Here is a 12,916-nt window from a genome sequence, read left to right as displayed (position 1 = left end):
TGATATTGTTATCCAATTACCAACTATGTATAGTATATTTGTTGATTTTTACAATAACTATGTCAAAAGTTATACATGTTAATGCTAACCCAATTCTTCCTCATGATAAGAATTACACTACAGCAGTGAGATGAAATAAGCAATATAATAATACTATCATATCCTATCGACGTACCAAACGTGTTATAACAATTGTAATTTGTAAAAAGTTAAATAATTTTATGTTTTTATCGTAGGATTATGTATTTTTATAAAAACTTAATTTTTTTTATAAGAAAACGATGTAATACTGTTCCACTAAAAAAGTTTTCTAATCCATCTCTCTTATTTATCTTATCCTATCTTAACCACCTACTAAAACCTTAATGTTTACGAGACTTTAAATATTTGAAATCATTCTATAAATAATTGGATAATAATTTAGAGACAACTATAGATTTTTCTTGGAGTTCGACAATGGATTTCCCAGTTACAAGTAGTCAGTTTTAATATACTGTAATGATATTTTAGATGAACAGTTCTAATGTGTCTTCATTGTTAATAATATTTAATAATAAATACAGTATTATGTTTTAATAAATACAAAATAAAATTGAAAAGATAAAAAAATTATAAAAATATTTTTTTGATTTAAAATACATTATCTTTATGTTTATGAATTTAAAATAATATACGAAATTAAAAAATAATTATATTTGATACTGGAAAAGTCATATGAATAAATAGAAAGGGAAAAAAATTTCAAAAAAGTATTAGGTGATAAAATGAATAAAATATTGAACATTATATATTAAACTAGTATATGTTCAACAAAATCTATCATCATTAAGGGAGTTTAAGTCACTTAATTGAGTAAGAGTATATAAATTATTATAAACCTCCACACATTATCTTCCATTCATACGGATAACAAAAATAAAAAGCATCCAGAATCACATGTACAAGTCGAGTTTATATCTCATCACAACTCTTAACAAATACAAATATGTTGCCAACAAATAAAAAATGATATTGAGGTCCCTACAATTTAGTGATCTAAGCTGCTCCATTAAGGTACTTGTGCTTGTGCAAGCTTTTTCAGTTTTTCCTATGCTTCTGCACATTTAATGGCCACGACGTGGATTTTCTTTCTACGCATATAGTAACTAACCATTTGCAGGCATAGATGTCTCAAATCTTGAGAATTAGAGAATATCCTCAGAACAAGATAACACTAACTAGACCCAACGGGTAAACGATTTCCATTATGTTCATGGAATTGCAAAGGTTTCGCTTCCTAGTTCCTACAAAGCACACTTGAGGCCAAACAATGTTGTAAATTAAGGAATTTTATTGGCATCATCAACATAGCAGTGAATATCTATAGAAGGATTTCCAGATTGTTCCAATTGCATTATTGTCCAACTCATTGTCTTCAGCAACTTTAACTCAATCACACTAAACTAATGTCTCTTATGTTGCAACTAATGAATCACAATGTAGATAGTTTCTTCCTTTTTGGGTTTGTCTTGCCCGAAGAATCACCAGAATCTCGCCTCTTCTTGTTTTTCTTGTCATCAGGGTTATCATTAGGATTAATACCTGCGCCTGCATTGACCTTTACTTGCTCTTCTAGTGAATCTTTTACAAAAGCCTTTAACCTCCATAGAGTGTAGTCACTCTGTATATAATGATAAAAACATGTGTAACTAGAAAAATACTAAACAAAAGAATTACTTAAGTAGAATAGGATAGACAAAATTTGACAACAGAAGACATTAAAACATTATCAACTAGACAATGATTAAGAGTAAATGACCTGAGCATCTAAGTCAAGGACCACATCTTCAGTAGAAGAAGGTTGGAACATTGGGTTAGTCTCGGCAATTATATCCAACGCCCTATAGAGGTTTTCCAAAGACAATTTACCAAGAGCTGACATGAGCATTTTCTTCTCTTGAGTAGACAGTTTCCTACAGTGTTGTCAGCAACAGTAAGCAGTGCAAAATATGCATAATCAACATTATCATAGAATGATGACCAAAAACAACAGAATAACATCACAAAACAAAGTCACGCCTTTAGAGCTCCAAACTGAAGTATAATATTTTGGACCAAATATTGTCATTTACACATTTCCTTGTGACTTTGCATAACAGTAAAATTCTAGGGGGTGTTTGGTTTGACTGTTTTCTGTTTTCATTTTTACTGGAAATAGAAAATGGTGATGAAAATGCGTTTGGTTGGATTTTTGAAGACATTTTCAATGAAAATATTTTCTCAAACGAACCATAAACTGAAAACAATAAAATCTCGTTTTCAATGTTTTCAGTTGAAACCAGGAACCTCATTTTGGGTAAAATGAAAACACGGTGGCAATGAATGTAATTTTAAGTAAATCTAAAAATACATTTCCTTTTGAAAACACATTTTCAGTGTTTTTATTTCTTGAAAGCAGAAAACAAAAAATCAAACCAAACATGTTTTCAGAATTCTAATCTTTTGAAAATGAAAACAGTTTTCAGAAAATGAAAACAGGAAATGAAAACAGAAAATGAAAATGCAAACCAAACACACCCCTAGTTTCTAACACTTACAAACTCCCTACCCTAAAAAAGAGACCCCAGGGTTGGGAGGACATAATGCACTAGCCAACTAATATACAGGGTATGAGTTCAATTATAATTAAACATATAGATAGTTGTACAGTACATATTACTGCTCCCACCATGGTTCTGCAATTACTCTTCACATTACTGTAACAGTTTATTGTAGTAGCAATGTCAGATTGTACATGTTACTTTCATTTTATGTTAGACTGTATCAGTTTTGCACCAAAAAGATTGAATTTCTTAAGGGGGTCAATTAATCCCTTAATTTTTATCTCCGAAATTATAACAAGTAAAAATTTTATGTGTAAATCTTCTGGTAATACCAACATAAAGGGGCCATTTGCAACAGAGTTTCCTATTTATTTCTCCTCATTGAATAGGAACAAGACTTCAATACTTAACCCCAATAAACACATACTACCTCTTCATATATTTGGAATAGCTCATTTGTGTAACTTATAATCAAAATATTCCTGAGATGTTACCCCATAAAGAGAAATCTTACAGAAAAAGCTTTAGAATAAAAAAAAAATCGTAAAAATGAAGCTATTCCAAAACATGCACTTAGATCATGCTTCATCTAAGGGATTTTTATGTCTTCCATGGAAAATTGAAAACTGAATAATAATCTTTAAACCATCGAGGGAGAGCATTATTGTAATCGGAAGATAGCAAGCAAGTAACTTAGGCTAATTTTCATATCAAGGAGCTGGTGGGTTTTTAAAACAATTTTCTAAAAATAGATGACATGGTTTTACTGCAACTACTACAAGAATCTAGTGGTTAGATACTTAGATTGAAAGTGAAAAGAATGGGAAGTGACAAAAAAGGAAAGAATCACAACCATCAGTCAAATTACCTAAATCATACAATCATCTACTTCTATTTTATTTTTTCAACTTTTGACAAAATGTAAAAGACATTTTTTAACTTCCTTTATCTTTAATCTCAAATCTCAACAGCTTTCATTTTAGTAATTATGTAAATAAACCCCTTTGATGTACTATTTCTTCAAACTAACTACAAAATGGATGATGCCTCATTATTGCACAATATGTTTAACTATTTCCAACCTAAGTGCATTTTTGGTTCAGCTTATTTTCAAGAAAGAATCTCTTATTTATGCTAGTTTTGTTAAAGAACTTCTAAAATATAAGCAATTATTTCGTCAAAATTAATCTCAACCAAACATGCACTAAATCATGCACATTAAAACAAAATCTAAAGCTACATAGGCAATCAAATTTCTTAACTACATTTGTTGTTGAACCTTCAACAAAATTACTCATATGACATAATTTAAATTGTTAAAACAAATTGCTCAGTTAAATTTCTTAATTTGGTCAAAAACTAAATGGCATAGAATTTTATACTAAGGCAATGACATGCCAGACTTCGATAGCAATATTAGAAATATGGAAGTTTTCATTTTCCATTTCTTATTGAATAAACTTTTCAATAAACAAAATATGCACCACATTCCAAACAAACATAAATGGTGGGTCAGTAACTTTTCATGAATTTAATCACCTTTTGAATTTAACATCTATCATATTGTCACAAGTGCAAGACTTCAAAAAAATTAAACCTCGGTAATAATGATACAACACAAATTTTACAGATGCAATAATAAATTTCAAGTCCTATTTTACCTCAATGACAAGGAAAGATGATGATTGGTTTTTATACAAACCTGCACTGTTGAATCACCATTTCTTTGAGACTCTTCAAATGCATATCAATCTCACAAAGCTGAAAAAATAGGTAGTTGACAACATAAAATATCTGATGTACTCCTATGTGACATCAAACAAATGATTTGCCCTGAAAAACACTACCAGCAAACAATAACCAACCTCAGTACTTATATCCTTGGCCTTATTGGCATAAGTGGTCTCCAGAGCAAGCTGAATGTCTAGTTGTGCCTGTGCTTCTTCCTCTAATTGTCTCTTTTCCTACCATACGCAAATATAGAAAGGTAATGGCATTATATAGGAGAAGTGGAGAACAAAAATCACAGCTGTACAGAGTGCAGCCTCTGAAATTGTTTACAAGAATTACATTTTTTTTTATAGAAGGATTTTATTAAGATAAATAGAAGAGTGAAATAGGCATAGGAGGATAAAAGATCCTCCTAAAAAACATGCAAACAAAAGAAAACAAAAGCACATGGGCCTACCACACAATGCCCCATCTAGCTAAAGGAGAGTCACTTTTTCAAATGACCTAAGGTTCTGAAGCAGCCAACCCCATAGAAATCAGAGAGCCATTCTGAATGATCAAGAACTTCAAGGAGAAGGAAAGTAAAAATCTCCAGGAGTTAAACTCAATTGACAATAGAAAAGGTTATCCACTTATGAGCCAATACTACCAGACAAGTGTCACCCTACAACACAATGGGAGTGTCATCCAATGATCATTCAAAGTCAACAACCTCATTCTTAAGAGGATTAGAATAGGCATGAAGAATGTCTAGAAAGGAAAGGTGGTTCCTTATAGGGAATGCCCCCTACCAGGTGTCAAGTAATGTCGGAGCCTATAGCTTCGAAACACTCCAGGGGAAAGAGGTACCAACTACCAAGGCATTGAAATGTCACAAATCACAGAGATACCATGGTTAAAATGTACCATCTATATTAAGTGCGAAGTTCATCAACAGAAAGTCCTTCCAATGAAGTTATATCACTCTACAAAAAAAAGATTGTGTGACAGTTGTGTTAAGAACTTCCTAGGACCACATGAAGAACATGACAAAGTTATATTAGGACTCAACAAATGGTTATGTGAAGAGCATACATCCTAGGACCATTTGAAGAACATAACTTTCTAATTTCTAGGTCTCAATAAAAGCTTATATGTAGAGAATAACATCCTAGGACCACATGAAAAGCATGGCAAAGTCATGTGAAGAACATACCTTCCTAGGATTCAAGTCAAGGTTATGTAAAGAGCATAATGTTTAGAACATTGGGAGAACACACCACAAAAGTTAGCTATTGTAGTGGGAGAGACCAAGGCCTTATACACCCCACATTAGAATCCCATACTTCCAATGTGGGACTCAATTCCCATACCTTGCAATTGGATCCTAACATCCCACCAAGCTCTACAGCCCTAGCACCCATGTGGGCTGGCTGTGCACTAATCTCTTAACTAGTCCTAGACCAAACCAACACTAAAATGTGGGAATGCTCCCTCTCTGGTCTCTTACAGTTGCCTGCCTCCCTAGCCTATTTGATAGCAAAAGGAATGATTGCACGTCGCACATGCCTAAGCAATGAGGCCATACACAGTTGTAGCATTAACACCTCATCCAACAACTAGGGAAATGAGACTACAAATATTTTCTCCTAATACACATCAATGTAAACAAGGGCATCCGCCTGCCATGCATTGCCCTCCTACCCGATGTTAAAATCCACGTCCCGCAAGGAATAGACCATCAGCCCAAAAGAAAATGCAATGCAATTACTTTGCCTATAACTTGTAGGTCTTCCACCCATATTGTTTATTAGCCTAAACCTCTTGGGCATCCAACAAAAGGCACTTGGCAGCCCTACTGTGCTAAGGCCTCCAACTTTTGATGATGTTCTTCCACAACACAAGGTTCTTACCAATTGATATTAAAGCTTTTGACCATATCTCTCAATTGCAAATGAGCAACACAGGTGGTGATGCGGGCATGACAGTGTTTGTCCAGAACAAGTCAAAGGGCTAATGCACAACCAGCTCATGTGAGTGCTAGGGTTATGGAGCATGGCGGGATGTTAGGATCCAATTACAAGGTATGGGACTTGAGTCTCGCATTCAAAGTGTGGGATTCTAGTGTGGGGTTTATAAGGCATTAGCCTCTCCAACTACAACAACTAGCTTTTGTGGTGTGATTCTCCCAAGATTATTACTATCTTTGTTCCTATTTATGAGACCCAACTATGAAGTGGTGTCTGTTCCAATTGCATTAATTATTAATTATTTTTAGACTAAAATACACCCCTAATTAAATGAGAGGTTATATTGACATGCATTTAGAAAAGACAAAAGAACATAACATTAATGGAAATGGTATTTTTGGAAAAGTATATAAATTTTGGACAAATTTATTGTTATCAACTAAATTAGTCACTTTTCTTAATCCGGGTAAATTAGGTAATTGGGTCTTATAAATAGGAACAGAGATAATATTAGAAAGCTTCATATTCCAAAATTAAGGAAACAATTTACCTCCTCAGCAACTTTAGGTAAAAGTTGCAGCCATTTTTCCTCAAATTTTTCCAGCAAGGTCTTTGCCATAACATGGACATCATTTTTTTCATTGTTGTATTTCATTGCATTCTTGAATATCAACCTTACATCCGCATAGATCTCCCGGACATTATTATATCCTGTGCCATCCTTAGCTTCCATTTTGCTTTTTATTGTACCAAAATCCATAGGCTTATCAATAATCTAGGGGCAGAAAATTAAACATATTATTTTGAGAGATATAATCAAAGAGAAGTAGCAAACAAATAACTGTTATAATTTTATAAAAGATAGATGGTCAATTAATGAAACCAGTGTCACCGCTTGCTGAACCCAAACCAAACCAATATTTAAACCTTTTTTCAATGAAGCTTACTGAAGCATATTTGGTTATAGGCAGGACAAAAGATTTAAAATGTCAATTATGAATAAAAGATAACTATAGTGTAGATAGAGAGAAAAGCTTTAAAACAAAGAAAAGGCATTACCTCATAATAGTCATGAAGCCCAAGACCTTCTACATCTACAGGATCCATGAATGGCCAAGCCCATTTATGCTGAGTTATCTGCAAAACTTCAAAATGTATCATTATTGATATTTTAAAGGAACTTGGTAGGGTCAATATATATTCAACAGAAATGGGAGAATTCATTTTGACTATCATTCAACATGCGAGTCTCTATTCTTTCTCAACTTTCATTCATAGGAAAATCCAGAGAAAGAGACAATGGAAAGAGAAAAAATGGGAGCCATCAACGTGATGAGGCTCTGAAAACTCAATTTTGATTTGTTAACTAAGTACACTGTACATTATTCATTTATATACAAAGAGTTGGGGCTAACAAACTAGAGTAAAGAAACTAACTACAATTAAAGATAATAAACTGAAACAGTAAAATTAACTTGGGTCACTTAAAAATATGTCAAGTAACAGCATGACAATTATGTATTAGCATCTAGCCAATTTTGATATGCTTTCAGCATAGTTATCGATCTTGGACAATGGAATGTAGCAACTAGCAACCAGCCCCAAAACCTCCATAAGATCATAAGCATAACCTCTATTTTAAGGAGCATAAATATGGGATAAATAAATTTACATTAGAACATTCAAAATTCATAATCAGTATTCAGGAGTCTTTAAACTCACATGTGAACAGCAGAAGTCAAGGAACATTAACAAAAAAAAACAAAATAGTCTTCTCCAAAATTTAAGCTTAAAATAACAGACACCTTCGGCGAAACATGAGACTTCTCTAGAAATAAAAATAACACAACACGTGAGGCTATGTATCTCTCTTAACACAACACAGAAGAAGAAAAAAAACACATGCTGAAAAAAAGAATGACTTCTCTGAATAGAGGATGTGAACAATGCAGAGACCTACAATTATGCTTTGATGCATGAGCTAAGTTCTTTTTTCTTCTTTTTGTGTGTGTGTGTGTGTGTGTGTGTGTGTGTGAACCATAACGTCAATGAGGTTTGAACATAACACCTCATTCATGACTTAAGTTTTGGCAAGAACAATTTTGCAGTGTCATGGGTTAGCCAAACATCTAAGGAGAGTTGGGTCAGTGACTGAAAAGGGAGAAGATCAGCCATTGTCATATTCTCTGGTCCCCAGTCCAATCTCATTCTCAAATATGGAGACAGGAAGGTGTGCTTAGTCTCAAATAAGAGACATGAAACTTTTTAGGTAAAACATGGTGAATTTGTAAAAATACCTCCAAAAGTGTCATATAAAACAAATGAATATAGGAAATTTTAACTCTTCGAGGAATAGTGGCACAAGGACCAGGATTTGCTGGAATAATACCATGATTTGTAGCTGCAACTTATGCTCCTTCAAAACACTAGGCAACAGCAAATAAGAGAGCAGCATGAGGTCACTAGCAGCACTATAGCACGCTATTGACAACTATGGCTTTCAATTGGTTGATCGATTGATGACCATTTACAATTAATTAATGCTACCCTAAAACAGAGTTAGGATTGTTAATGACTAGTTCGCAATTCTCGCTTACACTTAGACATTAGATTAACAAACCTCATCTCTTTATGCTTTCTTTAACTTGTTCCATAAATGACCAAATAGAGAATTTGATTAGGAAAAAGATTGTTAATAAAACTTGACCATTGGCATTAATCATTAATAGACAAGAGGCGTAATTGGATATTGAAAGGAAATTTCATAATTGTAGAGAAACAAGGAGTTAAACAATCAAGTGCAAGTAAACCCAATCTCTATACCTATCACCATTGATTCTCTGGTGTATATTGTGAATTTAAGCCTAACTTTGCTTAATTTGACTACTTCAATTTGGCAGAATTCCATAAATCTCATCTTCAATTGTTTAGATAGCATAAGACTCTTGTTCACATATTACTAGTACACCAAGGTTTGCCCTCAAATGTGTCTAGCACACATCACAACAAAGGCAAAAGATTTAGTGTAACAGGAAATCCTAATTACAAGTAATCAGTAAAATACTTAGGTGTAGGCAACCTTTTCAAAAAAAAAGTTTAGGTGTAGGCAAGCTTATGGATGTTTTACAGGAGATATCAGCATTCAGCAAGCAGCATGACAAGTGTGTATGGGTGAACTGAAATTTATAGTCTACAATAAGAAGTGATTGCCTATGGAAGAAGGCTAAAACAAGTGCACCGCCACAGCCACTTACTCAACAACCAAATCTCTTCCAACTAGGTGGGGTCAGATACATGGATCAAATGATGCCACAATGTTCTATTGTAAACATAGTTGCTTAGTGTTCAGAGGTAATAGAAAGATTAAGGTGGTTGACAAAACATGATAATGAGTTCCTGCATAAGTTCAAGTTTTGACTTTTGAGATATTGAAATGTTCAGTACATTTCAAAGGGTAAGCTCAAAATTACCTTTCGGAAGAACATAAACTCAAATGCATAAAACAATTTCTAACAGTTGACTACATTACTACAGAAACCTCAAGTTCTATTCTTGATCTTAACGAAAAGAAAATCCAAATATAAGGAGACTCAAGAGAAAGTGCATTCATATACATTATTAAAAACATGTTGCAAAGTATTTGCACTTGCCTGACGCAATATTGTGGAAAATTGGCGCATAAGCTCTTGCATTCTCTTTGCAGAAGAAGCTTCTGTATGTGATGCATCTTGCAGTGGCTTTTTGGTACCAGTAATATGCTTCTCCCTGCCCTTCTCTTTTGCAAGTGAGCCACCTTTAGAGTTATTACCTTGAACATTATCAGTGGATTCATAGAACTGTTCAACCTCAGTCACTTGCTTCTCAAGCTGTAAAAGGCACTATAAGATTAGTTTTCAACTTGGAATGTCATAGTACAAAACAAACAATAAGCCCACAATTGCATCGTAGCAAATTTTCACTTACCACTTAAACTTATTGTATAAAAAAATTATGGCACCCACCATGTTATTATGTTCGTAAATATTTTTATAGCTTTTGAGTGGTAAAAGACTTGCCAGCGCCTTCACACAAATAAATATTCCATATATCTTTTATATCTTTGTTCATTCAAATTCAGCTAAAGTAAGTTGCATTTAATTCTGTGCAAATTTTTTCCATTTGTGATATACCCTTCTTTCTCTAATCTTCATTGAGAGAATGACACAACAGTATACATCCAAATACGTATTTTGGTTGCACATTTGTGGGTTTATTCTCCTTAGTTATTTCTCTGCTTTGTTCTGTCACACAGCAAGTATAGGCTTAACTCTGAATCAGTATTATCAAATTCGGATCAGTTGTTGACACAATCATAGTGAATCACTAGGTCATTGGTCAAACTGCATGAACTGCTATTATTTTGTATAGGTAAAATTTTGTACTGAGATATGTATATACATATAATATATTTCCATATATGCATGAATAAATGTATTAGCATAGTGGTTTAATTATTTTACATATCTCTAGAGACCAAGGATCTCATGAAACCAAATTTAACCATGAAAGCAATTTATGTTTGAAAATTTGAAAATCACCTTAACTTTGAAAATTTTGAAAACCACAGTAGAGAAGCAAAAACAATCTGAATTTGAAAACCTGATGGGAGATGACATGAAGGGACTTGTATCGAGTGTACAGGTATTTGGAAACAATGAATATTCAGTGTGAAGGGACATATACAGGTATAGGGAAATGGAGACCAGCGAGAAATGCAAGAACTTGGGTGCAATGACCAAAACCGAACCAAGCCTGACCATTAAATGCTGAGTTGATTAGGTCATCACCGACAACCAGGTTGAATACTTATCTGTTCTAATATTACAACCCGAGCAGTCCAACCAGAAAATCCAGTCTGATAACACTGCTCGGTATTGATTAATTTCACTCTATGAAACAAGTAATTTATGTATAATACGTTAGTTAAGTCAAATTTGTTACATAATAAATCACCCATGTGATAGTTAAAATTTCCTTTACATATAGTTCACATGATATTCATTTCTGCCCCTTGAACTAAATTCTTGGCTCCATCCCTGATCGTAAGCTACAATTAATACAACAACAACAACAACAACAACAATAATAATAACCTAATAGAGAGCAACCACAGATTTATTAGATTTCATTTCCAGTTAAATTTCTAGGGTTGAGATAATTCACACACAAAATCCTAATGAGAGAAAAAAAAAACTCAAAATAAAATTACGGTGGCTGCTGCTAAACCAACTTCAAGTTTGGAAAAACAGGAAAAGCATGGATACATAGTAGATAACAATAATAACCTAATAGAGCACAAACACGGGTTTATTAGATTCCATTTCCAGTTAAATTAATTCACACACAAAGTCCTAAGGAGAAGGAAAAAAATACTCAAAATAAATTACTGTGGCTGCGGCTAAACCAACTTCAAGTTTGAAAAATAAGGAAAAGCATGGATAGATAGATAGATAAATAGGTATAGAGATGGAAGAAGAAGAATAAGAAGAAGAAGAAGAAAAGGAATTGAGGACCTTGTTGACTGTGGTGAGAATTTGATTCACAGAAACCCTGAAAGGTTCCAAATGATCATCAAGTTGAGGAGGATCGGCGTCCATCACAGGGAAAGTGAAATGGCTGAGATGAGAGAAACACAGACGGTGCCGAAGCTAAATTTGAGTGATAAGATAACGCTTCACGGCACCGGTTCTCCCTTTAAATGCTACCGCTCTGCCTTTTGTTTCGGTTTCGTTTCGGCTCAATCTGATTCTAATGCGTCATGGCTGCTTCTATTCGACTGACAACTCATGAATTCATGCGTTTATTAATTTTTTTATTAATTGTACTTTTTGTAGGTATTTATTATCGTGATTTCGCGGATTTATTTATTTTTAATTTTTTAAAATTTCTTTTTTATAATAATAATAGAAGTTTGCTAACATATTTTCATATTAGAATATTTTTACAATTTATATAAAATTAATTGAATAAAAATCCAATTTTTTTATGATAATAAATTTATTTAAAAGATAATTTATTTCAAAATAAATTTATTATCACAAAGAAGTAATTGAATTTTTAATTTAAATAATAAATTATAAAAAGAGAGAGAAGATATAAAAAGAAAAACGTAAATAGAAAGAAAGAGAAAAAGATAAAAATTTGAGAAGAAAGAGAGAAAAAAAAAAGAAAAAATTATTATAAAATTTGAAAAGAAAGAAAGGAAAAAGGTAAAATAAATACTTGATAAAAGAACCAAAATATTCTTATAATTAATTAAAGTCAACAATTTAAAAAAATTAAAATTGTATTTTGGTTAATCTAAAGAGTTATATTCACCTGATAACTCATAAATTAATGTGTTTATTAATTATATTTTTTTAGTTATTTATTATTGTGATTCCGTGGATTTATTTATTTTTAATTCTTTTATAAACTTGTTTTTCATATAATAATAATAATAATAATAATAATTTATCTATATTTTATCATAATATAATAAACAATAAAAAAGAGAAAGAGAACATATAAAAATAAAAACATAAAAGAAAAGAAAAAGAAAACATAAATAGAAAAAAAGACAAAAAGTTGAGAAGAAAGAGAAAAAAAAGAAAAAAAATAGAAAATTATAAAATT

At 32.5% G+C, this 12,916-nt stretch overlaps 1 protein-coding gene across 1 annotated transcript; it reads right to left on the bottom strand.

Annotated features, from left to right (window-relative positions):
• Positions 1 to 867: 867 nt before the first annotated feature.
• LOC114422906 (transcription factor GTE1-like) lies at positions 868 to 12,040 on the bottom strand. The gene is made up of 8 exons (XM_028389465.1): positions 11,815 to 12,040; positions 9,913 to 10,128; positions 7,322 to 7,399; positions 6,813 to 7,037; positions 4,448 to 4,546; positions 4,285 to 4,343; positions 1,799 to 1,952; positions 868 to 1,660 (listed from the first exon to the last, which is right to left on the bottom strand). Exons 1-8 carry the CDS (start codon positions 11,896 to 11,898, stop codon positions 1,472 to 1,474), a joined length of 1,104 nt encoding a protein of 367 aa, XP_028245266.1. The 5' UTR covers positions 11,899 to 12,040; the 3' UTR covers positions 868 to 1,471.
• Between the last annotated feature and the right edge of the window lie 876 nt (positions 12,041 to 12,916).

Source organism: Glycine soja, chromosome 8 (assembly GCF_004193775.1).
Source record: "Glycine soja cultivar W05 chromosome 8, ASM419377v2, whole genome shotgun sequence".
Classification (NCBI taxonomy): domain Eukaryota; kingdom Viridiplantae; phylum Streptophyta; class Magnoliopsida; order Fabales; family Fabaceae; genus Glycine; species Glycine soja.
Note: the sequence above shows the minus strand (reverse complement) of the source record. Positions and strands in the feature narration are given on the sequence as shown.